Consider the following 24961-nt stretch of genomic DNA (forward strand, 5'->3'; position numbering starts at 1 on the left):
AACAGCATACAGGATATATATATATATACACACACACACACACACATTATAAATGTTCATATTATATATAATGTTCACATATACTATTATAATGTTAAAAGAGATATCTATTTCAAATAAATTCAAAGATTCATGAAAAAATGTATCACAATGTTCACAAAAATATGAAGCATCACAACTGTTTTCAACAGTTATAATAACCCTAAATGTTTCTTGAGCAGCAAATCAGTATATTAGAATGATTTCTGAAGGATCATGTGACACTGAAGACCGGAGTAATGATGCTGAAAATTCAGCTTTGAATTTACATTTTAAAATATATTCAAATAGAAAAAAATATTTTAAATTAAAATAATTTCTCACAACATTACTGTTTTACTATATTTTTGATCAAATAAATGCAGCCTTGGTGAGCATAAGAGACTTCTTTCAAAACATTTAAAAAATCTTACTGACCCAAACTTTTAATCAGTTGAACTGAATGAATGTAACACCTGAAATCTAATATGTAAATGTCTGTGCTGCTGATACGACAGTTTGAGGTTCAATCCCTGCAACTGGAGACTTGCTGCATTCAAAATCCGGTTCCATCCCTATCAAACACTTGATCATGTAGTTTCAGCGTGATCGTCCCAGCAGCAATTAGTGTTTCGTTCATCCAGTGCCATCACTAACCTGCCAACCAGACCCCATAATTCCCGCACATAAGGACACCTCATACTGTAAAGCTCATTACACAGAGATCATGCTGATCTGTAATGAAATCAGAATGCAGACGGCACATCAGTCACTCACCTGCTTCTGCATTTCAATGTTCAGCCCGTAAGACATTTCATAATACTGTGGAAGGAAACAAGGGCAGTTCAATTACACGATATAAATCACAACTACATCCACCTAAACGACAGAAATGCTCTGCATGTGACACCAGAGGCCTGAAATGACCCATATTCATAGTGAAAGACCTGACACTCATTTCTCTTTCATATTAATGTGTGTAGATCATCATTTGTATCTATGCATTTGGCAGACGCCTTTATCCAAAGCGATTTATAGTGCATTCAGGGTATGCGTTCAATATTGATCAACAATATTAACTCCATCATTTATCATTTTTCAGTACTTCTCAGACAATTTTATCCCAGTTTTCAATGAAATAGTGTTATTTGGTAGGGCATAACTATAAATTGAGCATTTTGTGTGTATTGTCAGTTTGCAAAACATCTTGTATGATTACACTGTATGGACTTGCACTAGGCCTTATGCAATAAAATAAATAAAACAAAATTAACATGCAATATGCCTTTTTCATTACAATGAAATAATATAATATAATGGCAACAAAAGACTCAGTATGGACTTGCACTATGCCTTTATCAATAACAAATAAAATTGTATGGACATGCACTATGACACTATACATAAAATAAAACTAAAATTTTTATTTTGTTATTTATTTTATAATGAATCAAATTCATGCATTACAAAATTATAAAATGTATAATTTTTCAGTACTTGTTCCTATCTATTAGCTGTGAAAGATATATATGCCTATGCAATGAATTATCCCATTTTTGGCCAATTTGAAATTATCGGCATCAACCAATGATTGCGCAGCTTTGCCAGTTGACAGAAAAGTTAGTTATTGATTTTTTTCAATTCCAAAATGACCAAATGCCTTGAAAACAGATCATTTTTTTCCTGCTGTCAAGTCTATCTTGTACAGTCAATCTTTTTCAATGAATTTCAAATAGACAATATGTAAAATATAATAAACTTAAAATTTCACAATTTTAAAAACACTGTGCTGGGTAGTAATTGATTACATGTAATCTGGATTACGTAATCAGATTCCAAAAATTAAGTACTTGTAATTAGATTATATTACATTTTAATACTCGTAATCAGACTACAGTTAACTTTGATTAAATAACATATTATTCACACAATAATTCACAATTTATTGATTCTCCCTAATTCTTCGACACAAGATTATTCTATTTGAATCAATGTGATCAACAAATTAGGTCAAAAGTAATCAAATATATTACCTAAAATGTGTAATGCAATGGATTACCTTACTAACTGTAATTTCAATATATGATATTATTTTATACATACAATATATATAATTTGATTTATTTTTATATTATTTATCCCAGGTTTTCAGTGAGGTCTTTGACTATATGCGCTGCCATTATATTGGTCAAGAGCAAACTGGCCACTAAAAAAAACACACATCGATCGACCACAACTATCAGCTCAGTCACAGCTGAGGATTATGGGTAATGTTGTTGGATGTCACTCTCACCATGATGTAATGTCTGTGCATCTCTGTTTTCTCACTCGCCAACTTCTCACATTCCAGCTTCAGACTGAAAAACAGAAAACGACACACGATGCAAGGTCATGTGACACTGTGCCCTCGTCATGTGACAGTGGTCTATAGGCCACAATATCAGCCCTTCCAACATGAAACAGAACAACTTTTACCACCGCTATTACTGAAGCCGATCCCATTTTATAATGTACACTGATGTTTACTGTTCTAAAGAAAGACGTTCAGTAGCTTTTGTAATTGCTCCTAATGAGACTATCAGGATTAGCTGGCTAATAGTCTGTATCAGCTAATACAGGCGTCTCTAGTCGCTGGAGTGATTTTAGAGCATTACGGTTAGATAATCTCATCAGCTTTGCACAGGTGATCCCAACTGCAGTTCAGAGAGGACGGAGATCATCATACAGATCTAAATCACAACATAATTGAATAAAATGCAGATGCAATAATAGGAAATGAAGTAAACAGCAGTAAACATCAAGGAACATGGGAAGCTTTTGAACATCGGTTTAATTTTATGAGTCAGTTGAGTTACATTTGGAGAGTTTGTGTGAATAATATTGCGATGAATCCTCCAGGATGAGGTGAAATGAAGGTCATGCATCTGTACCTGTGATACTGGGCCTGGAACAGCTGGAATTCCTCTTTTATATGGTCGAGAGTTTCCAGGACTGTGAATTTCACACCGGCGTGGCCTGACACCAGCGGAGCCTGAAAACACATGAGTATTGTGAGGGACGTCACTCCAAAAAGATCCACCAGTTAGCCTATTATTTACTATTTCTACAGTGTAATGGGATTACATTGCTAATTACTCTGTATGGAGTAATCATGTTAGGTAATCTCAGGAGGACAATACAAGGATAGATGGCAAATTGTATTTTCAGTTCTTCATTCAACATACCCAGTGTGGGTAAATGTGTGTCTGCTGTTATTTTCATGATGATGCCATGTAAAATTCATGTTTTATGTTATTATGTTTTCAATGAAATAGTGTTCTTTGGTGGGGTACAACTATTTTCATTTTGCAAAACATCTTGTATGATTAAGCTGTATGGACTTGCACTATGCCTTATGATAAAAAAATAAAATAAAATAAAACACTGTATTAACATGCACCTTTTTCATTACAATAAAATAATATAATAAATGGCAACAAATGTCACAGTATGGACTTCTGTGTGGACCAGTATGCGTGTGTGTGCGATTTGAATAAATCGCATAATTTTTTTTTATTCAGTGTTTTGTAATTTTAGTGTAAGTGGGAATACACAATCAAATCCTCTGACACACACACACACACACACACACACACACTGACCGCACAAAGAAGGCTTCACTGCATGAGTAAAGAGACACTTTATATGGCCCTGCCGTTGACAATAAATGCTTTGTTTTGTCAGCTTTATCAAAAACACGAGACTGGCTGCAGGCACATATTGGACTTGCACTATGCCTTTTACATTAAAAATAAAATAAAATAAAATAAAATTGTTAAACAATGCCAAACAATGATGATGCATGGGTTTGCAATATGCCTTTTCCATCAAAATGAAATAAATACAATTTTGACTGTAAGACCTTGCCAACAAAAATGATTTGACTTGCACTTTGCATCAAAATTAAATATAAAATAAAATAAAAATAATATAAAAAATGAAATAAAATAACAGAAAATAATACATTTTTCCTGTTAGACAATGCCAAACAATGATGATGTATAGGCTTACACTATGCCCTTTTCATACAAATAAAAAATGAATAAATAAATACCTAAATAAATAAATTAATTAAAATAATATAATATTTTGTCTGTTCGACCTTGCCATCAAAAATGACTTGAACTTTTGCATCAAAGTAAAATTAAATAAAAAATAAATAAAAGAAATGAACTAGTTTATTAGTCTGTTATAGACTAATTAGTTGATTAGACATGCAAAAAATGATACTTGCACTGTGCCTTTTGCATCAAAATAAAATATTTTGTCTGATAGACCATGCCAACAAATGCAGTATTGAGATATATATACTGGGTTATGGTGAAGAGCAGATATTCGGAGGAATGGAGGCTTTGGTCAGTAAACAAGAGGGTGTTGTACCGAGAGCCGAGTACAGCGGGACAGAGCCATGAATTGTCACACAGACTGTTCCTCTCACACCAGCCCTGAAAGAACGCAGTCATCTATCTCACACTGTTTACTGTGCAGGGCACTTTCAGACAAGAGATAGAGACGGAGAGGGGAGGGGGGGAAATCACAGAGCCATGAATAACCGTAGGCTGCTGAAATATTCAGCACATGTGGCACAAATACAAGAGCAGTAACAGCCGTGTGTGTGCAAACGACACATGAACCTGCTGCGTTCCCAATCGATGCTTCCTGTGCCGATTGCTGCTACTGGCAAAAACAGAACTGTTCGGGAGGGAAAAAAACCCGCACATCTGTTCGGAGCGATCGTCTCATTCCAGGAGACTGAATCTGTACTGTGTACATCGGCTCTGATGAGCAGCTTGTTAAGGCCTCGATACACAATACTGCTCTGATGAGAACTGACACCATGCACCGCCGCCTCCAACACGCACACACACACGCTCGTGCAGCCGCTGCACTTTATCTGTTTATTAGGGCTGTTCATTTTACATCTTCATTTGATGCCACTAATTATCAAAAAATAACAAAACTTTATGCAAACATAAATAATGATTAAAAGAATTGTTCAAACAAACATGAATATGTACTCACCATCAGGCCATCCAAAATGTAGATGAGCTTGTTTCTTCATCAGATTTGTAGAAATGTAGCATTGCATCACTTGCTCACCAATGGATCCTCTGCAGTGAATGGGTGCCATCAGAATGAGAGTCCAAACAGCTGATAAAAACATCACAATAATCCACAAGTAATCCACACCACTCCAATCAACCAGTTAATGACTTGTGAAGGGAAAAGCTGCATGTTTGTAAGAATCAAATCCATCAAGATGTTTTTATTTCTCTCCTGAAAAACAACTCTAAACAAACATGTGGGTGGATTTTGATGTGAGAGGACAACAGGAGATGGACTTTTTCACTGAGGGAAGCGTTCATTATTGATTATGCTGACTCATATTTTTGCCAGAAGCGACAGTTTAAAGTTAAAATGCCTTAATGATGGATTTGTTTCTCACAACCATGCAGCTTTTCACTTCACAAGGCATTAACTGATGGACTGGAGTGGTGTGGATTATTGTGATGTTTTTATCAGCTGTTTGGACTCTCATTCTGACGGCACCCATTCACTGCAGAAGCTCCACAGGTGAGCAAGTGATGTAATGATAACCTTCTTCAAGTCTTCTGATGAAGAAACACATTCTGGATGGCCTGAGGGTGAGTACAATTTCAGCCATATTTTCATTTTAGGTGAACCATTCCTACCATCTGAGAAATTCAAGCTTGAAGTACCACCTAAATGCACGTTTTTTTTCGCAAATTCTGCAGTGTGTGCAGTCACAGCTTCTACTACACGCAAAGCTGAACTTTTTAAGTTGACACAACAAAGTCAGTGTCTTGAAAACAGTGTTAATGATTCGAGACTGTTAGACGTCACATAACGGCCAAATCAGTCCATCCAGCGCATGTGTGCACGGATAGAAATTTTTTTATTTTAAAAATGTGCACATAAAACTGACAGGATGGGGTGTTGAGAGATGTTAAACTGTGTGTGATTTTATGCTAAGTGTTAGTAGAGCTAGTGTGTGCTAAAGCCAGATCTGATCATTAACACCATCAACGTAATGATAGTAAATACAGCACAGATGGCGAAAGATAGACAAACCACACACATTTTTACATGCGAATATCACTCATACACATATTCACACAGCTTACATCTGGTATTATCGTCACACTCGTGTGTGAACCGAACACAAATGCACAGTGCTGAGTAGAGTGCAACTGTACGGTTCACATTAATTTTCCCATGCAGAAATTGATTTGTAAAAATAGCATATGAGATCCACCAAAAGCAAAAGAGCTCAGCAGTGACCGTCCACTCCCATGAAGCACTGTGAATATCATAGTCGACTCGAGTCTCCCTTTAAATCCACTTACATATTTGCATATCTATCTATACATTTTTAATAAACCTAATATATTGAGTTTATACTTGTAAACAATGACTACTGGTCATCAGCCATTAGTTTCCTGCGCAATTCTTTCACTTATGAATTTAAATGCACAGTAACTATCTTGAACAATAGAATACAAACCTAGACTTGTTTTTTTCAGCTAGTTGCTAATGCAAAATTTAGCTGAACTTGTGCTAAAAATGTAAAAAGACATACTTCAAATACTTTTTAAAATGCACAACAAAATTACTAAAACTTTAACTGAAATGAAAAATAAAAACGAAGAATTAAAATGACTAAACCTTATCTAATATTAAAATAAAAACACAACAACAACAATTTCAAATATTTATAAAAACTGCAACATTATCTGAATGGTTGAGATCAGAGAGGCAGAGGATAATCCCAGGTGTAAAGCGGGCATGAGCGTCCTGTATCAGATCCGACAGGGTTTTGAGAGCAGACAGAAGCTGCCCACTGGAGTCAGATCATCAGCGGCCCAGCAGGCAACAGCACACACAGTCATTACGTATTACCACACACTGTCCGCTAAACACACAGATGTAAAAACAGCACACACTAACAAACCAAACCACATTTGCACACTCTCTAAAGGTCATTCATTATGCACATGAAAATTCCTCACTTTAAAGCTAATGCATGTTACCACAAAACTGGGTCTCCATGGGCCTGTAATAACAAGCCATCATAGCAAAGGTAGCTTTGAAGTGCAGCTCAGTGTGTGAGTGTGTGGTATCGTGTTGCCCAGTGACGATGATAGAACATGACATTTGCAGTGGAGAGTGGGGTGGCCTGGATCCATATGTAACAACATGCAGCAATAACTCGAACAAACCATTCATTCACCCCGTCCATCCATCTGTCCATCCCTCCTCCACACAGAGCAAACTCAAGCCACAAATCTCTCCCTCGGTTCATGAGTGTCCTTCTACTGTATTTCTGCCTTGAATAATGCCTCATTCCTCCTCTTCTGCACATGCACATCTGCCCATCTCTCACAATTCAAAAGTGTTTTAACAAATACAAATAAAATGTGTATGTAATACACATTTTATTTTTATTTGTTAATAAAAATAATTGCCACCCCACTCTCCACTGCAAATGTCATGTTCCATCATTATTAATCATTAATTACAAATAATTAAAAATTGAAATAATTATTACACAAAACAGAATAATTATTATCTATGTATATGTGAAATCAAATAATTTATTTCATTTGCACACTCTCTAAAGGTCATTCATTATGCACATGAAAATTCCTCACTTTAAAGCTAATGCATGTTACCACAAAACTGGGTCTCCATGGGCCTGTAATAACAAGCCATCATAGCAAAGGTAGCTTTGAAGTGCAGCTCAGTGTGTGAGTGTGTGGTATCGTGTTGCCCAGTGACGATGATAGAACATGACATTTGCAGTGGAGAGTGGGGTGGCCTGGATCCATATGTAACAACATGCAGCAATAACTCGAACAAACCATTCATTCACCCCGTCCATCCATCTGTCCATCCCTCCTCCACACAGAGCAAACTCAAGCCACAAATCTCTCCCTCGGTTCATGAGTGTCCTTCTACTGTATTTCTGCCTTGAATAATGCCTCATTCCTCCTCTTCTGCACATGCACATCTGCCCATCTCTCACAATTCAAAAGTGTTTTATTGGCATGACTTTTTAATATACAAAAATAAAACAATAATTAAAAATAATAACTGAAATAAATATTAAAATAAAATGTGTATGTAATATAAATTAAAAATTGAAATAATTATTACACAAAACAGAATAATTATTATCTATGTATATGTGAAATCAAATAATTTATTTTATGTGGAAGAATTACACCTGTTCTAATTAACATTTGTGCATGTACTTAGCCTATATAGGCTATATGTGTGTGCTTTGTATAATTGTGTTTAAATGTGTGCCAGCTTGAGGAGAAGGGCTTCCCCAACTAAGTTGTGGTTCCTCTTGAGGTTTCTTGATTGTAGATTAATATAGATATAGAGTTGTGTCAAGTACAGTAATATATTCAAATAATATATGTGTGTGCGCGTGTGATATACAATAACAATACATATTTATATATAAATATATAATTAAAATATCACAAGTAAAAAGTGTAGTAAAACTGTGGACGCAGAACAGAATCATGCACAATCTAAAAGACGTGCCGTTTAATAATAGGCTCATTTATATATATATCTTATGGTGACTGTAATGGGACTCCAGGCCTGTGTGTTTTCTCAGCCCGTGCATCAATCACTGAACCCATAACGCTGTAATTAACTCTTCATCGTGACCTTAACCCTGAACCTAACACCAAACATAATGCACGTTAAAACGGGCCACCGCGCGCAACTCAGCGATCCATCTGGAAAGGAAAGTTCATTAGGCTGCGGTACCTGGGGTCTTCCGTGCGGATACATGGTTCTGGAGGTCATCCACGGGGATCTCGATGGTCAGGACCGACAACGAACGCCCCCGCGTCCGCTGCGGAAATCAGCTTCGCTCCTCCGCGCTCCAAACGTTCTCGAGCAGCTGAAGAATGACAAGGTATCCGATGAAAAGTTTAAAACCGTTCTATTCGCCCGGATCAAACGCGCTTCCTCTTTATGACGCACAGTTACGCCGCGCTCCAATGTAACAAGATCATCCTGTGCGGGGCGCGTGCACGACGAGCGCGCGTCGGAGATCAGAGGAACATAAACAGCGCTGACCTGCGCGCACACGCGCTCTGAATAATAAGCGAATCGATTCGCTCGAACGATTCACTGATTCACTTGAGTCTCCTTAAAATGTACCACGTTAAACAGCCGAAATACCATGGGTTTTTGAGGAATTTGTCGCCGCTGTGATCAGAGAAATTCACGATTTAGGAATGACTATGTCTGTTGAAGAACAAAACAGTCTCTTCAAAAATGTTAACCCCAGACTTTTACATTCAAATGTAAAAACCGCGAAAACCCGTAGGCAAATCCTGAGGGAACCTATGGCTCGAAAATGTTAATTATCTTCTGCCTCTGACTACAAAATGATCTTCTCTGTTGTTTGTAATGTTAATTCTCCAACGTTTTAATACGTTTTAAAAAGGAAAATATAGCTAGCATGGTGAAACCCTACAATAACGTCAATTTACGAACGCTCTGCGAATCGGCTCGAGCGAATCACTAAAATGATCCGGTTCAAAAGAATGATTCGCTCGCGATTCGGCTATTAAAACCAAACTGCAGCCAGCAAGAGGTGTATTGGATTTCTGAAAATCTAAAATAAATATATGAGAGATTGAGAAGTTGAGAGAAAGGGGTGAAAGATCAGAAGAGAAAAGAAAACGCACAGCAGCTCTTGCCTGCATTACTGCGCCTGTGATATTGACATTAACTGCGGAGAGCCAAAGCTGCTTTTAAGGTCGACCGCTTACATTTGCTTATGAAGATTATATAAATAGGATAAAACGGGGGAAAAAATGCAAGTGATAAAACAGCTGAAAACCAAATTATACTGGTATATGTTCTATTAGTATTCTAAACTCAGCTATTTAAAATTAAATACTGTTTGAAAGAGAACAAAGCGGGAAGCCGTTCGTATCATAACACAGAACATAATGTACAAACATTGCAGCCTTAACGTCTCTTTTCACGACTGGACTCTGATTGGCTAACAAGATTAAAGTCAAGGCCAATGAGTGACACCAATGCCCACGTTGGGTCATTACATCTGCTTTGATCTGGACCAATCGTGAAGCAGGACTTAAGCGCAAGCGCGTCCGTGTTGCATTATGGGTAATGGAGTCTTTTATGTTCTCAATCGCCGCATAATGAAGATGGAGAGCCAGTCGACGTGCATGAAGCGAATTGATATATGTGAATATCCGTGAGATTATGAGTTAATGATCCACATTGACAATCTGTATAAAAGAGGTATCATGTACAAACTGAAACTGAATAATATTAAGAAATAGAACACGGTTGTGATGACATACTGACCGAACTGCATTAGCCTGTATAATCATCATGTGCCATTTCATACTACGCATTATAATTTCAACACCATGCATGCCCTAATATATTGCATAGAATATTAATCTCACTTATTTAGGCTAATGAGTTTTCTTTTATCACGAAATCACAACGAAGTGTGCACATCTGCTTAAAGGAAAATTAAGATGCATTACAAGTTAAAATTAATTTTAAATGAGAATTTGCAACTTAAAAAATCGGCTCGACTGAATCACTAAAAAGAACCGGTTCAAAAGTATGATTCGTTCAAGAAGCCAAACTGCAGTGAATAAAATATTAAAACTCAAAGATTTAAAGATGTAAATCATAATAATACATTTTGTTTTATCACGAATCACAACAATGTGAACATATCCGGTTAAAGGAAATTACATTAAAATGCACTAAAATTAAAAATTAAAACATTCATTTTAATTTAGAATTAAACTGCAACTAAATAAATAAAAAAAAACTTGAATATAGTTTTAGTTATTTTTTTCCTAAATATTACTATCAACTTTTTTGTTAATGTTTTTTTAATTCCCGGGCTAATGAGTTTTCTTTTATCACGAAATCACAATGAAGTGTGCACATCTGCTTAAAGGAAAATTAAGATGCATTACAAGTTAAAATTAATTTTAAATGAGAATTTGCAACTTAAAAAATCGGCTCGACTGAATCACTAAAAAGAACCGGTTCAAAAGTATGATTCGTTCAAGAAGCCAAACTGCAGTGAATAAAATATTAAAACTCAAAGATTTAAAGATGTAAATCATAATAATACATTTTGTTTTATCACGAATCACAACAATGTGAACATATCCGGTTAAAGGAAATTAAATTAAAATGCACTAAAATTAAAAATTAAAACATTCATTTTAATTTAGAATTAAACTGCAACTTTTTAATTCCCGTGTGTGTATATATATATATATAATATGTGTATACACACACACCCACACTAATAAAAACATTTATTATCAGATATAAAGACAGAAGAAAAAATGAAAGGTGGAAAAAAGGAGAGAGAGCCGCAGAACTTAAGAAGAAGAGGAGGAGGAGGAGAGGAGTGGTGCAGTGTGGCGGAAATAAAACAGCGTTGAGAGGATGACGACAGGCTGAGGAATGAAAAGTGAGAGACAGTGACAACACACACACACACACACACACACACACACAGAGAGAAAGAGTTTAATGAAATATCATGTCAGAGCTCCACCACAGGCCACATCTCCATCAACCAGAGGAAATGAACAGACCGACAGAATGTGCGCATACAGTCTGGATTGTGTGCAATAGAGAAAGAAAGAAAGAAAGAAAGAAAGATTGGTGAATTATTACCTTCATTCAGCAGATCGTATCAAATCAGAACTAGGCTACACTCATCAAAATGCAAATATACAACCATTATTATTATAATTATTATTATTATTATTCGTAATAAAACAGTTTGTATAGATCTTACAGAGGTAAAAAACTAAATGCATGCATATATTAATAAAAATGTTTTTAATACTTTCCCACTGGGTGAAAATAATTATCGCAGACCAAACATGTTCATAAGAACAACCATGAACTTCAGACATCCAAAAAACAAAAACAAAAACCCCCCCGAATAAATAAATAAATAAAAATGAATAAATAACTTCAAAATAAACAAATAAACAAATAAAAAACTCAAAATAAACAAAAATAACCTAAAATTAAAATAAAATGCAAAAATAATACAAATAACAAACTTAAAAAATAAATAAAAATAGCTTAAAATACATAATAAATAAACAATAACAGAGAATATCAAATAAATAAGTTGAAAATGAATAAAAAAAAACCCGTTAAAAATAAAAGTAACTAAAAATCACTTTAAAAAAAACAATAAGGTAAAAATAACAAATAAATAGACCAAAAAAACAACAAAACAAAACTGAAAAGTCACAAGGAAACCGGGGGCTTGTTTCATAAAACAAGTTTACCAAAATAAGCCAGGTTTATTTCAGTTAGTCTGACTTATTGTCAGTTGATTTGGTTTAAAATAAGTCAGACTAACTGAAATAAACCTGGCTTATTTTGGTAAACTTGTTTTATGAAACAGGCCCCAGATCAGTTAACAAATAAAAAAAACGAATTAAAACTTAAGTAAAAACAAAAAAGAAAATTTTAAAGCATAAAAAGTGCATCAAAAGAGCACAAAAATGGTAAGTTCTATGTTATCTGTGGTGTAATGCCTGATGCACAGTAGGGGTGGTGATATTTCATTAATATGAGAGCAAAATCCTTCCTTCAGTATTGAGTGTATCAACATTAAACATGCCATCAAGATGATTAAATTGCATATTTGTTTATAGTCTAAATCGCTTATGAAGCAGAAACGGTTTCTGTTTGTCCAGCTTCATTTGTGTGTGTTATGATGAGCAGTCTGTCCAAAACCAGCTGAAATTACAGTCATCAGTGCATCTCATTTTCATCTGCAGGACAGCGTGGCTTTAGAAACACAGCATTAACCTGCACGCTTCATCAGCGCTGTGTCAGCTCTATAGAAGGATCATTAGCAACAGCAGCACCTGCTGTACAGAACAGAAACTGTCTCCCGAAAAATACATTTTTCCATTACTCATTACTCACCCTTATGTTGATCCAAAATGACTTTTGTCCTTCTATGAAACACAACAGGAGTTTTCCACAATCTTCACGCGGCTCTTTTCAAAACAAAGACAGCAAACAGTGACCAGGAGCTTTCAAGCTTAAAAAAAGGACATTCTAAAATGGACAGTTCTGCTCCTGGAATACACAAATATAGCATAGAGGTCAAATATTACCCTTTACATGTCACGCACTAGATTCTCTAGCCTGTGTTTTAATGAAAATGCATGTGCACTACAGTCCAAAGTTTGGAGTCAGTGAGATTTGATTTATTTAGCTGCATTGAATTAATCAAAAATATAATAAAACAGTAATATTGTGAAATATTATTACAATTTCAAATAACAGTTTTCTATGGGAATATATTTCAAAATGTAATTTGCTCCTGTGGTGCGCAGCTGAATTTTCAGCATCATTACTCATCAGTCAGTCGTGTCACATGATCCTTCAGATATCATTAGAATATGCCGATTTGCATGATGCATTTTATTTTTCAGGATTCTTTGATGAATAGAAAGTTCAAAAGAACAGCATTTATTTGAAATAGAAATCTTGTGTGACATTATAAATGTCTTTACTGCCACTTTTGATCATTTTAATGCATCTTTGCTGAATGAAAGTATATTGTCAGTTGATTTGGTTTAAAATAAGTCAGACTAACTGAAATAAACCTGGCTTATTTTGGTAAACTTGTTTTATGAAACAGGCCCCAGATCAGTTAACAAATCAAAAAAACGAATTAAAACTTAAGTAAAAACAAAAAAGAAAATTTTAAAGCATAAAAAGTGCATCAAAAGAGCACAAAAATGGTAAGTTCTATGTTATCTGTGGTGTAATGCCTGATGCACAGTAGGGGTGGTGATATTTCATTAATATGAGAGCAAAATCCTTCCTTCAGTATTGAGTGTATCAACATTAAACATGCCATCAGGGAATATATTTCAAAATGTAATTTGCTCCTGTGGTGCGCAGCTGAATTTTCAGCATCATTACTCATCAGTCTTCAGTGTCACATGATCCTTCAGATATCATTAGAATATGCCGATTTGCATGATGCATTTTATTTTTCAGGATTCTTTGATGAATAGAAAGTTCAAAAGAACAGCATTTATTTGAAATAGAAATCTTGTGTGACATTATAAATGTCTTTACTGCCACTTTTGATCATTTTAATGCATCTTTGCTGAATGAAAGTATTCATTTCTTTCAAAACTAAGTAAATAAATACAAGTTAAAAAAAAAAAGAAAGAAAACAAGTAAATAAAATTTGACACTGGTCAAAAATTATTTACAATTTTATTATCATTTCATTCTTAAATAATTAATTAATTATTATTATTTTAACGTTTCCTAAGCAATGCTATTTGAGAGCTATACGGTGGAGAGGATGACTTATTATATATAAATGAAACCCAAACAGCAGCACTGATAAAGGTCCAATGAATCTTTTATTTGTAAGGCACCATAAATACTTCCTTACTGCTCAATCTCTCATTCATAGTAAATGGTTTAACCTTTTTCTTCCAACAATCGTCTTTAAATGAAGTTATAATAGCAGTTTATCAACACAAACAACATACATTTCCATCAAGTACATCATGTCACATCAACACACACACATTTTAAAAAACTACTACAAAGCTCCAAAATGTGGCAAATATCAGATGAGAGCCATCAGAAGAGGGAGGCTTCAGGAATCGCTCGTCAATGGATTTACGTAACAAACTCGGCTGATGAGACCAAGACCAACCGCTTATCCTTTAGCAGCTATAACTAGTCGAGACCAGCCAGCGCTACACGCATTTAAACAAATCAAGAGCGGAAATGTTCGACTATTAAATGATCATAGATTTCTGTATAACCTGCGCTAAATATCCTCCGGGCCACATACACCATAAACATAGCTTTATACATACAAAAATGTTAACAAAATTAAATGTATATTGATATATTCATACACGTATATCAATTGGCCGTCGGGGTTTTTGAGATCAAGCGAAATCAAATCTAAAAATCAGAAAACTTCATTTGTAGATTAAAATAAGCGATCCAGGGCTCAACGGTGAGCGTTTCTTAGCATACATCACCATGCACCTGGTGTGCTGAAAAACAAAGAATACAAAGGAATCATGGGACACAAGAAACAAATGTCCGGGAACACACAATTAGAAAATACCCACAATGCACCCGTGCATATGTACAACCTTAGGTAGTCTTGTCTTTAAAACTTGCCTTTGGAAATGATGACAAAGCTGATATTTTATTAAGAGAAACTGTGAGCAATGATATATTGGTAACGCTTTACAATAATGTTTAATTTGTTAACATTAACAACACTTAAACGGCATTTATTAATCTTAGTTAATGTTAGGTTCATCATTTAGGCTATTAATTAAAATCAAAAGTTCTATCTGTTAACATCAACTGTGAATTACCATGAACATGTTAATACGTGCAGTACAAATACATTGTTCATTGTTAGTTCATGATAGTCAATGCATTAACTAATGTTTACAAATGAGACCTTATTGTAAAGTGTGATTTTAGATATTTCAAGAACTTAACTTGAAAACAACAGTTATTGAGAGGGAAAAATAAATAGTTAATTATTGTATTTTTTTATTTGATTCTTGGTTATTGTAAAAAAGACAAATTTCAGTCTTAAGTCTTGATTGTTTTTGCATTTTAGTTTAAAGTTCAATTATTTTAATATTAAAGGGATAGTTCACCCAAAAATGAAAAGTTGATGTTTATCTGCATAATAATAATTACATTTAAATGCTTTTTAGTCATCTTGATTGACTAAATCACCTTTTTAGTCACTAATAACATCATTTTAGTCATTAATAGTAACTGAACTTTAGTATCAACGAAAACGCTAAAAACACATCAAATCAAGGTTCAAGACTGAAATCTACTGAGAACCACTGCTGTAGTAGTAGTATGATATAGTATGCCAATTCAAATATCCTATTCCAGCTGCACAAATCATTCAACACACACTCACTGGCTGCCATCTGCTGGTCACACATGGAAACACATTCACTGCAAACAGAAAAACAAACCATGACATGAGCGTGTGGGTCTGCACTAGGAACATTTCTTTGTTTTTGTCAAAACTGTTTTCAGGCCTGTCACTGTCCTACACACACACACACGGTAAGGCCTTCGTAAGGCATTTATACCTTTCTGAGGGCAATATAGACAGAGTCGTCTTTTTATGTAAAACACGTGAATTAATTCCTGTGAAAGGGTTACTAGAGTGTTAAAACTCTTAACGAGACACGCCCAGAATAGAATATGATGAAATATATCGACTAGTAGGTATCAGAGGAATTGACTGCTGGAGGCTGTTGCTGTGTGCTTTCTAAACTGTTCTGAGTGGTTATGTTTGAGGCGCTTGAGAGGACAAGCATGCAGTTACTAGGTTGTTGCGAGAGCATTGCCAGGCATTCTGGGTGACTCATAAGAGTGCATCATCAAGTCTCTATTATATTCAGGTCTCTGGATAAGGACCTTGTTACATGCTGAAGTTCAATACTTGGGGATAGGGGTTTGTTCAAATCACTAACCCCAAGTATGAGCAATATTAACAGAGCCTTAGCAAACACCACTAAAGAAAAGCAAATGAATCAAACAGAATTACGGAATAAAGATTCGCTGTAGTAACAGAGAGAGAGATTGAATCAGACCCAATCCGGTGAGACAGGAGTTGCCTCTTTTTCTGCACAGAATCAAAGCGTCTCTATGAAGGCTAGTTGGATTTGTCTGCGTCGTCCTCGCGGTGGCCCTCGGCCCCGTCGCGGGAGCTCTTGTCCTCCTTGGCCAGGTGTGCGTGAGACGCGAGGATGCTGGACAGAGACAGGAGGCCGGAGCTGGAGGTGACGGCGGGCAGGGTGGGCGGAGTCAAGCCCAGGGGCAGATGGGTCATGGGTAACGCCAAACCTTGAAGCTGAGAGAGCTGGTGAACCTGAAGCTGCTGCTGCGTTTACACCAACAAACAAACAAACAAACACCCGTCACATATAAAACTCATACTGTTGACTTGCATGTGCATTCTTTCTGAAGTTTAATGACAAAGCCACATTACATTTAATTGCATGTTTGCTGTTATGACAGACTATTTTGTACTCGCGTTACTTTGTATTTACAACGCTTACTGATAAGAATATAATAATTTCAATGCACTTTTTCTGCCATTAATTTTGACACTGTTTTTGCTATTATTTTGTCTTAGGAGTATGAGAGAATCAAGATTTTTTTAATAGTGTGGCTAGTTACAAAAACTATTCATTGTCTATTTTAATGAATCATGTAAACGTGAATCTATGATTCAATGATTCGCTTGGGCCATCACTCAAAAAATATTCATGGAAATATTAATATACATATTTTATAAAAAAAAAAAATCATCCTTTACTTTGTTCAGTGCAAAAACAAATAATTAATAATAATAATAATAATAATAAAGCAGTAATAAAACACTGTTTTAATTGGCCACCATTTAAACAATATATTGTGAAACAGATATATATATATATATACACATTTATTTATTTATTTTTTTACCCATATATTTTATAATTTTTTTTAATGGATATCTGTATATAGATATAGATATACAAATAACGAGAGGCTAAAAGTATAATGATTTATTAGTTTTCTAGCAATAATCTGCCAGTCCTACACAATAACACATGAAGTTGAATGGTGTGAGGTTCCTACCCGAATAATTGAGTTCATCTCAGGAGGGGTGACCTGTTTGGCTCGCTCAATCGCCCCCAGGACCTGCTGCTGGTGCTACACACACACACACACACACACACATCAGCATGCATTTCTCTTCAGGTAAAAAGCACAGCATACAAAAACCAACAAAACCCTCTTCTGTCCATAAAAGCAACCCATGACACAAACCAATGGCACATCTGATGAGGCCGAGTGTCATTATAGAGAGTGTGTCATAAATAAATCACACAGTCTGACCTCTTGAGACAGGTAAGGCAACACCTGAGCACAGATTCCATTCAATCTCTTCACAATCTCCGCCTGCAGACAGAACACAAGCACATCTCATGGGTTTACATCCATTAATGAGGTAGCGCTTACAGGCTGCTGATGTTGCACAAAAACACATGAACAACACAGTCAGTCATGATAATGTACGCTGACCAACCGTGTTTGATGAAAGACGCTACTGAATCTAGGACGCTGCATATGTACAAACCATACAAGTAAGCCTGTGGTTTAAAGGAAACTGCAGATTTTGCACAAACATAAGTCTAAAGGTTTACATATCCTCCTGCCATATTTATAAAATTTTTTTTAAACAAATATAATAATGCATTAACTTTCCCCCGCATTTGATGCAACATTTGTGCTGATTCTGACACAATATTCAGATTCTGACCTGTTTGTGCATTTCCATGTTGAGTCCGTATGACATCTCATAATACTGCAGTCAGAGAAACAGGAAAGAAACATAAGATCAAAAATTCAGCTTTGCCATCTCAGAAAAAAAAAAAACATTTGAAAATATACTAAAATAGAAAACAGCTATTTTAAATTGTAATAATATTTCACAATATTTTTTACTGTATATTTACATTTTCAGCCACATATAACATATGACAGCTGCACATATAATGATTCACATTTTTTGACATATGGGATAAAGAGAGACATCTCAAAAAGTCAAAAAACTCACATGAATCCACCCTATATGGGTCTCAAAGAGGCTATATAAACAAGTGTATCGAAGGCAGCAAAAACAGCAGAGGACTAATGAATATAATCTTTAGTTGACTAAAACTAAAGCAATTAAAACATGTTTGTTATTTATAATAAAGCTGAAATGAAGTCAAAATAACAAAATATAAACATTGGATGAAAAACTTTAGCTAAACAAACATTATAAATATCGCCTTGAAGTGAAATAAGTTGAAGAACTGGAAGTAAAACTGAAAAACTGGAATTAAATGAAAACTAAAACTTAAAACTGAAATGACAAAAGCACATAAAATGACTAAAAATTAAACTAAAATTAAAATGAAAACTGAAAATATTACAAAATATTAAAATAAGAACTAATATAAAATATTATTATAATCTATAATAGTGCATCAATAATACTAAAAATAACGCTGGCACTTCAAGCAAAGTGATCTCTTCAAGTAAAAAAGGTGGAGGAGAAGACGTCAATTTAACATCAGTTTCCTTGAAACTTCAGAGCGACCCGACCCGACTGTGATTTGGGCTCATGTTTAGGAGCTTTGCTCTGGGCTAAAGCAGCAGATCGCTCCTGCTCAGACACAGCTGTTACAGACACACATTCACATCGATCCGTCATACTCCTGTGCACACTTACGGCCCATCATACAACTGATCAATGAGACGCTTGTGTATGAACTACTGCATACGCCCCACAGGCTTACAGACAACATTCAATCACATGACAAATAAGAAAAACCTCATTTATATAAGAACTAAAGCCAAAACAATGTAAGAAATGCACATGTAAGGACTAAATAAGAAACTATAAAAATAGCACACTTCTGACAGTTCTTCTCAGAAGTGTGCTATTTTTATTTTATTTTTTCACGGCGGAAACAGCTTCCATATGATTTGCATATATGGTCTGATCAAATATTCTAAACATGCATGTTTTACTCACCATTATGTAATGACGCTGCATTTCAGATTTCTCACTCGCCAGTTTATCACATTCCAACTTCAGACTGAAACACAGAAAGAGAGAAAAACACAAGACAACATGAGATGCACTACTCGCTTCTTGTTAAATGTGTTTATATGTTGTGAATTACATGACGCATCTTTAAATAATGGAAATGTGGAGATGTTCTCAAGGTTTAAATGACACCGTCTGTGTATGACAGCTTCAATATTTACATTTCACCCTAAAACACACACACACACACACACACACATTTCATTGAGGCTGTCAGCTACACTTCACCTCACTTTCTCTCTCTCGCTCTAGAAGCGGGGGAAAAAAAAGCCAGAAAGAATTCTGCAACATTCTATCACTATGACAACCAGTTTCCTGTCTGGACTGCCTCACAGAGGCTTGTGATTGGGCTGGCCATGTGTTGAGAAGAATGTAATCATGAAAGAATGTATGATTTTCTTCTTCATATAAAACCTTTTATATTAAATAGTTACATGTACACTACCATTCAAAAGTTTTTTGGTGAAGTTTTAAACAATTAGTTTTTGAAAGAAGTCTCTTGTGCTCACCAAGGCTGTATTTATTTGATCAAAAAACAAAAACAAAAACAAAAAAGTAAAAATTGTGAAATATTACAATTTAAAGAAACTGTTAATTGTAATTTATTCCTGTGATGCGCAGAATCATTACTCCAGTCTTCAGTGTCACATGATCCTTCAGAAATCATTCTAATATGCTGATTTGCTGCTCAAGAAACATTTTGTATCATTATTAATGTTGAAAACAGTGGAGCCGCTTCATATTTTAGTGAAAACCATGATACATTTCTTTCAGGACTCCTTGATGAATAGAAAGTTCAAAAGAAGATAGTTAATTTGAAATAGAATCTTTTTGATCAATTTAATATCCTTGCTGAATACAAGTTAATTTCTTAAAAAAAATTATAATAAAGGAAAGAATACAGTAGCATATACTATGAAATATTTATATTCTTTCTCTGCTGGGAAAACCTTTTTATGGCCAAATTTTGGATATAAAAATCTACAAATGCACTCTAGAATGAGAATGTCCCTCCCCCAACACCACCTGCCACCGACTAATAGCAAGTAGTAAATCACGGTTTATGACTGTGATGTAAACTGGTTAAAATAAATGACTCGTTTTTGAATCGGCCCATCCCCACGCCCTAACATCAACGCAGGAGAGAAAATTGCATTTGTCAGACCATTTTATGAGGTCTTTAATCACTAAAGCAATAATAATAACAACAACATTATGCAATCACAAGCAGCTCCACAGAATAATCACTCATTCATTAGCATTACTTGTGGAAATACACAGTTACATGGAGCAGTAAGGTGTGTTTTTAAACATACACCAGAGTTATGGCCTATTGACGCTGAGAGTGAATATTCAGCCAAGTCGAAACGAATCTAAAGCGCCACAGTGCAGTCCGATGGTGACGACATTACCACGTTCTGCTGTTTATCCTTCTCCATTTCCCTCTTCCTTCCTTTGTCCGTGGTTTCTCTGATGTGTGATGGCCGGATGGCCTCCATGATCGCTCTTATCTCTGGTGCTGAGCGGACAGATGATGACAGGAAGCTTTTCACACCATTCGAGCATCCCGGAGAGGAATTCACACAGGCAGGGTGTTTTTAGAGTGAGGAGGAGAGACTGCCTGTGCTTCTCAAGGTCGCGTTAAATAACGGTTCAACTAGTTTTGTGTGTATGAATGCTTTTGGTATGCTCCAGCTTAATGTTTTTAAAGAGAAAGTCTCTTCTGCTCAACAAGGCTGCATGTATTTGATCAAAAATACAGCAGAAAAAGTGATATTTTGAAATATTATTAGTTTAAAATATGTTTTCTATTTTTTTTAAAAAGTGATTTATTCCTGTGATCATTTCTCCAGTCTTCAGTGTCACATGATCCTTCAGAAATCATTCTAATATGCTGATTTGCTGCTCAAGAAACATTTTTTAGTAATAATGTTGAAAACAGTTGAATAGTAAGTTCAAACAGTATTTATTTAAAAATAGAAATCTTTTGAAACATTGTCTTTTCAGTCATTTTTGATCAAATTCATGCATCCTTCCTGAATAAACATTAATTTCATTTAAAAAAATCATATTTTTTAAACTTTTGAGTAGTATTTTGTACGAGTGTTTGGTATACCTGTGATATTGTGCCTGCAGGAACTGAAACTCGTCTTTGATGCGATCACAAGAGTCTGACGTGGTGAATTTGAGTGGCTGTGTCGATTGAGACGAAGCCTGAAAAACAAAAGACAACAGATGAGAGATCTGATTCAACATGACCTCTAAATGTTCCGATGAACAACCTAGGCATCGGTTAGGAAGAAGTAGGTTAACACACTGAACCATAAAAGATTTTCAATTGGTAAGACTCTTCCTCTGGGGTTATCAAGCTAATTTTAGTCTTAACTGTTGCTAAAATAAAGTGCATAAAATGTTTGACTCAATATTTGAACTTTGACCACAGAAAAAAAAGAAGCAAACCCCAGCCATGACAACAATCCTTTTGATCAGAGATATAACAGCAACATTTCATTACTGCAAACAGGCTAAAAGAATTCTGCTGAACGCCATAACAGAGCCAGTGATTGCATGGCGTGTTTGAGGTCAGCTTGTCAGGTCAGGCTGAAATTAAAGCTTCGTGCAAATAGAAAAGAAGGGCCATTGGCTTTTCACCTCTGACCTGCTTTACCAGAGGTCACTGGCTTGTGACCTTTAAGACCAGACAGACAGGAACAAACCATCACACATTAGAAAGAGAGAAACAGGATATGAAACTGTGTTCAGTGTGCTTCATAGGAAAACAGCCGTTTGAAAGCAGACAGATATACATAGAAACTGCTGGATAAACATATGTGTGTGTGTGTGTGTTTACACACAACTGGCCCCCAGGGGAGGAACACACCAAAACATTTCAGCAGGGAATGCTTGCTTCACACACACACACACACACACACACACACACACACACTGAATACTCTCTGCAGAATCATTTGTCAATGTGCATCTCTTGTGAAATAATGTTCTTCATCCATTCACGAAAAGCAGCTTCACTCATATTTATCTTATTTTACAAAGCAAAAGTAAAGATTCAATATGATAAAAAAAAACTATTTTCATTTCCAACTTTAGTTAATAATCATCATCATCATTATTATTAATTGTATTATTATTATTATACAGAAATTTCATATAGTAATAATAATTTTTATTATGTAAATTTAAGAATATTATTAAACAGAAAAAAAAATCAGATCCGGTTACTTAAATGATGCCAACTGTGTATATAAATGTCAAAACACAAACATTTTATATACATATATTTATATTACATTTAAAAGAGGAAAATGCATATGGAAAAATGGTTTGGATAAAATGTCTAAGAAAATATAAGTTCATGTAAATGTAAAATGTAAACTAGCCTAAATATTAGAGCTCTGTAAATGTAACCTGTAAATGTTTCCAATCAGTCCTACTTCTATCCTATTCTAAGCTTTTTGCACATTACATTTTTAATTTAATTAAATTTAATTAAATGTAAGTTTTTGGAGAATAAAATGTCAAAATTTGGTTGAAATAAGGTTACACTGTCATTCAGTGTAACACAATATTTATGTAAAAATTCAAACAACATGCTTATTCTGACATATTAAGGGGTCATATGACGTTGCTAAAAAGAACATTATTTAATGTGATTGGTGTAATGAAATGTGTTTATGCGGTTTAAGGTTCAAAAAACACATTATTTTCCACATAATGTACATTATTGTTGCCACTGAATGACATTTTAGTGGGTCTCTTCTGTAAATCAGGGAAAATGTATGATATTTATTTTTTGCTCAGAAAAACAAAAACAAAATTGCAATTAAAATTAAACAGACATTTAAAAAAAAATTGGGGGGAAAAACAACAACAATTTAAAGCAGTATTACACATTGTTTTTATGCTTAAACCCTTTTTCGTCTTTGACCCACATACATACCATACATACATACATACATACATACATGATGCTGGAACCCTAGTGTATAATAATATATTACAATTATCATTCTGAATAATAATTGTTAATATTATTATGAAGGAGAATAAAATAAAGAAAAACAGTATTATATATTAATATATTATTGACCTGTGTACTTGGTGCCTTATTGCAGAATTCAGTAAATATGCTTTTTTTTTAATTTACCATTTTACAATGTCTTCATAAGCAGAACTATTTGTTTCATGAAAAGACATTGAAAAGGTCTTAAAGTTTTAAACTGAAGCACTTTTCCCATCTCCTCCCTCACATACCATCCCTGCATGTCTCTCCTCCCGAAGATGATATGTCTCCAGGGGCAGGAGAGACGTGTGTGTGTGTGTGTGAGTGTTTCAGTAAATCCCTCTAGTCTCTTCCTGCTATTAGTAATCAATTAGAGGAGGAGAAACCGCAGCATCACCTGTGACCGCTGAACACATGAGGCTGTTCCTCCTCTTCCAGCATCCCTCTCAGTGTTACTGCGCTTTATTGGCATGACATTAGTGACACTAAACCCCATTCAGAACATCTTAAGCCAGTCACACGCTACAGGACAGAAGGTCGTTGTCCTGCGCATACTTAACCTCCTGGGGTCTGAGGGTGTTTTGGGGGTCTGGAGAAGTTTTGACATGCCCTGACATTTGTGCTTTTTTCAGTTGCTTATAAACATATAAATGGCTAAAGTCTAATAACACTATAATCAGACTCACAGTTTTCTGTTTTTACACTAATTTGCACAGAACAGTTCAAATAAGAAAAATGAGATGCTTTGTCTATTTTTCTTTGCTCGTGCTTCACAATGCCTTGCTTTCTTTTGCTTGCAGAAAATCTGCAGTATGCACACTACAAGATCTGTGGCTTGCAAAAAAAACAATAATGCTGACTAGCTGGAGCCTTGGCATTATCACAGCATTGTGATTTTTACACAAGTAAGCATCACTCATATTTTGTTAAATGTACTCATAAAACACACAAATCTAAAAAAAGTAAGTAATAAAGAAATACAAAAATGAAAAATAAAATAAAGCCTCTACAACATAAATAAATACTCTAGATTAAAGCAGAATTGGAATACAAAAATAAAATAAAGTCTCTAGAATGAAACAATTGAAACAATA

The 24961-nt window shown here is 35.0% G+C and overlaps 2 protein-coding genes across 4 annotated transcripts in view; both read right to left on the minus strand.

Annotated features, from left to right (window-relative positions):
- LOC107713694 (transducin-like enhancer protein 1) overlaps positions 1–9148 on the minus strand; it is a 26599-nt gene extending 17451 nt beyond the window's left edge. For 2 of the 3 annotated variants that reach the window (XM_016519282.1, XM_016519280.1), the window contains exons 1-4: positions 8866–9148; positions 2949–3049; positions 2312–2375; positions 796–840 (exon numbers count right to left, since the gene is read on the minus strand). In XM_016519282.1, the coding sequence (XP_016374768.1) occupies positions 796–840; positions 2312–2375; positions 2949–3049; positions 8866–8904 (249 nt within the window). In that variant the 5' untranslated portion in view covers positions 8905–9148. The remainder of the gene's footprint in view (positions 1–795; positions 841–2311; positions 2376–2948; positions 3050–8865) is intronic. The other variant, XM_016519281.1, reaches the window with a different exon arrangement.
- A 6714-nt stretch (positions 9149–15862) lies between these two features.
- On the minus strand, positions 15863–24339 carry LOC107713638 (amino-terminal enhancer of split-like). The gene is made up of 7 exons (XM_016519209.1): positions 24265–24339; positions 21963–22060; positions 19772–19835; positions 18509–18553; positions 18085–18147; positions 17824–17898; positions 15863–17080 (listed from the first exon to the last, which is right to left on the minus strand). The coding sequence occupies exons 1-7, from the start codon at positions 24337–24339 to the stop codon at positions 16853–16855; spliced, it is 648 nt and encodes a 215-aa protein (XP_016374695.1). The 3' UTR covers positions 15863–16852.
- Positions 24340–24961: the final 622 nt, after the last annotated feature.

Source organism: Sinocyclocheilus rhinocerous, unplaced genomic scaffold (assembly GCF_001515625.1).
Source record: "Sinocyclocheilus rhinocerous isolate Xijiao unplaced genomic scaffold, SAMN03320098_v1.1 scaffold898, whole genome shotgun sequence".
NCBI lineage: Eukaryota > Metazoa > Chordata > Actinopteri > Cypriniformes > Cyprinidae > Sinocyclocheilus > Sinocyclocheilus rhinocerous.

Excerpts from the sequence above, each read along its gene's own strand:
- LOC107713638 (XM_016519209.1), bottom strand. The coding sequence starts at position 24,339 with ATGCCAATAAAGCGCAGTAACACTGAGAGGGATGCTGGAAGAGGAGGA. Across the intron at positions 22,061-24,264 it reads CATGTGTTCAGCGGTCACAG|GCTTCGTCTCAATCGACACA; the intron begins GTGATGCTGCGG and ends TTTGTTTTTCAG. Across the intron at positions 18,554-19,771 it reads TGCAGCGTCATTACATAATG|TATTATGAGATGTCATACGG; the intron begins GTGAGTAAAACA and ends CTCTGACTGCAG.